Source organism: Lolium rigidum, chromosome 4, assembly GCF_022539505.1.
Source record: "Lolium rigidum isolate FL_2022 chromosome 4, APGP_CSIRO_Lrig_0.1, whole genome shotgun sequence".
Lineage (NCBI taxonomy): Eukaryota > Viridiplantae > Streptophyta > Magnoliopsida > Poales > Poaceae > Lolium > Lolium rigidum.
Genome location: NC_061511.1, coordinates 236,245,927 through 236,248,939, shown reverse-complemented (window position 1 = coordinate 236,248,939; position 3,013 = coordinate 236,245,927). Strand labels below are relative to the sequence as shown.

The following is a 3,013-nucleotide window of genomic DNA, read 5'->3' as shown; positions in this document are numbered from 1 at the left end:
AGTACCTTAATATCCAGTAGATTCCCTAGAGGCCCGGCTGCCACCGGCTCGTAGGACAAAAGATGTTGTGCAAGTTTCTCATTGCGAGCACGTACGACTATATACGGAAAACATGCCTATGGATTGCTTAGTACTTGGACACCGTTTTATTATTATCTGCAAATGCCCTGCTTTGATTGTTACATGAGTTTCTCTCATCCATGCAACGCCGGTCATCCATCCCTGTGCCTACAGTATTTTAATCCTGCTGTTTACTATAATCACTATTGTTGTCTTTGTTCCACCGCTCGCTGTTATTTCACTCACTCGCTATCGCTATAAACTGTTACTACTGATAAACTCTTGCGAGCAAGTCAGCTGAATTGACAACTCCGCTGTTAAGGCTTTCAAGTATTCTTTGTCTCCCCTTGTGTCGAATCAGTAAATTGGGTTTTACTTCCCGCGAAGACTGTTGCGATCCCCTATACTTGTGGGTCATCAGCCTGCGGCGCGGATGACTCGGTGAAACGGGGGCGGGTCGGTGGATGCGTCCCCTCGCGCTCGGCGGCGGCGGCCTCCGCGTACTACCCGGTGAATGGCAGCCTCAATCTGGTGAGTGCTCGACGGCGGCGAACTCCCTTCTGTGTGTGCGCGTGGCGGCGGTCTCCTCTGCGACCGCATGGTTGAAGGCGGTGGACTGCCCTCCCAGAGCATGCCCGACGGCGGCATAGCCTGCAGTCGTGTGCTAGCATACCCGGTGGCGGCCTCCCCGGCGGCTGCGTGCTCGCGTGCCCGACGGCGGCCTCGCCTGCGGCCGCGTGCTCATGTGCCCGGCGGCTGCGTGCTCCCGTGCCCGGTGACAGCAGCATGCCCGGCGGAGTGTATTGATCTATTTAAGGAAATACCGGATTTAACTCCAATCTGGAATTTCCATCAGCGATCAATTAATGGGGAGGCCGGGCACTCGGGCGGCTCCGCTTCCACCGGTGAAGGCGACGAGGCGCTCGCCATGCCCGTCGCTTCTGCTTGGATTTCCACTGGGGACTACGATGCGCGAGAGCGTGATGGCTCCAGCGAAGCGAGAGAAACAGGGCAGCAGCGTTGCGCGTGAGGGAGAGGCCGCCGGCGACGAGTGCGAGGGAGAGGCCACCGGCGGTAGGAGAGGAACATTAGCTAGGCGATGGGAGAGAGGGAGCGGGGGGAGAGAACGCTCGCCATGGCTGGATATCTGGTTGATGCTTCTGTCCACTAGCGAGAACGGCGCAAAAACCAGAAGCCCGCCCCGCGTGGTCCACAAGAGCCGGTCAGAAAAGTTGATAGACGCCGTGTCGTCGCCGTGAGCATCTCCCCGCGTAGCGAGAATCTAAAACCAAATTGGACGGTAATGGATGCGTGCTCACGTATACACGCGGTCAACAAATCCACTCTCTTATTAACTATGTCAAGTTTTTGAGGTTGTTAGTACTAGATATTGGCTAAGATTGGGCATAAATTTTTGAGCTGCCCAATATATATTGGTGGAGTGTGCTAAGCCACTAGTATATCTGCTACAGGAGGCAAGGAACCTCGCAAGCAGCAATATTTCAGCTATAGGCGGCGTGGAACTTAACACGCTGCCGGTATTTCAGTTATCGGCATGATGAAGCCTGGCATGCCGCCAATAAAGTATAACAACGGCGATATTCCGGTGGCATGTTGCATACATGCCACTAAGGTTGTTTTGCCATGCCGCCCATAGTTTTTTTTTCCTGCTAGTGAAATTATATTTCAGATACTTTCGATTTTAGAACTGATTGGAATGGTTTTTATTTACATATAATAGTTTTCTGCCTTAAAAAATGGCAATGTCTTTGGCCATGAATTATTCACTTCAACATTTCGAAATGATGTTTGTGCTGAAGTTTACCAGTTATCGAGTCGTGCCTTTGATGGGTTACGAAGCAGGGCCTTCAGCTGTTAATTTTGGAAAACAATATCTCGTCACAGGCCTGATTACACAATTTTCTGTATTATACTTAGACCTATTACAAGAAATTCGAATAGTTTTCACATGTAAGAGCTGACCGCCGCCGATCAGGGCTGTTGTCTCAGACGATCTTGTTAGCCTGGTCTCTGGGGCTGGCACTGATGAACGAGCCACAAGTACTGCTCCATCTCCCCGTGGCCAGTGTAAGCCGGTGACGGGGCAGCATGGAACCATCCAGGATGCTCAGGGGGGAAACCAAGCGCCAGACCCGGAGATTCCGTTCCCGCCAAACGGTGGTCGCCGCTCATGACCATCGTTGAGGTACCGTGGAGCACGGGGCGGTTCTTGCGGCGTCCGGAGCCGACGGGCACGTTGCGGATGGCGCCGCCAGCGGTCCAGTAGCGGTGGCAGGCCCTGCAGAAGTGCCGCGGCTGATTGACGTTGTAGTTGTTGAAGTAGCAGAACTTGGTATCCTCGCTCCGGCACCGCGGGCACGGCAGGCGCGCCTCCGCCGCCGCCGCGCGCGCCCTCGCCGCCTCCTCCAGCTGCTCCACGCTCCCGCGCCCCGAGGACGACATGGGTGGTGTCGCCTGCTGCGACGTCTTGGATTGCGCGCCGCCGTCGGTGCCCGCGCGCGTGGCCGGCTGCCGCGTGATGACCTTGCCGAAGAGCTTGATCCCTGCCGCGCCGCCCATCTCGACGTGAGACACCATGTCGGTCACTGTCTGCGCACTCCGGTGCTTTCTGTTGTGAGAGGGAAGTGTCATATCATCTGCTAGACATGGCCGTATATATAGCTCCCCAAAGATACGTGCTCCATGGTGGGTGTGGGTGCGCACCTCGATTTCTTTCCTTTTACAGGGCGGAGAGAACGAATATCTGATTAACTAAGGTGCAGTGCATGTGGATTCGGTGACGTGCGATGCTGTTTGGTTTGTGTCTCCGTCGATCTCATCGCCTAGCCTTAGCCACATTACACTGCCTCGACGACTAACCTGCTGATCTCTACCACTCAGCTACTGATCAGGGACCCATTTGAACACAAGACTTCGATTTACGTGAGCTTTC

At 54.6% G+C, this 3,013-nt stretch overlaps 1 protein-coding gene across 1 annotated transcript; it reads right to left on the bottom strand.

The window, feature by feature from the left end:
- Positions 1 to 1,994: 1,994 nt before the first annotated feature.
- LOC124706069 (dof zinc finger protein 5-like) lies at positions 1,995 to 2,658 on the bottom strand. Its single transcript, XM_047237726.1, has one exon. The coding sequence runs from the start codon at positions 2,656 to 2,658 to the stop codon at positions 2,080 to 2,082; it is 579 nt and encodes a 192-aa protein (XP_047093682.1). The 3' UTR covers positions 1,995 to 2,079.
- Positions 2,659 to 3,013: the final 355 nt, after the last annotated feature.

Excerpts from the sequence above, each read along its gene's own strand:
- LOC124706069 (XM_047237726.1), bottom strand. The coding sequence starts at position 2,658 with ATGGTGTCTCACGTCGAGATGGGCGGCGCGGCAGGGATCAAGCTCTTC.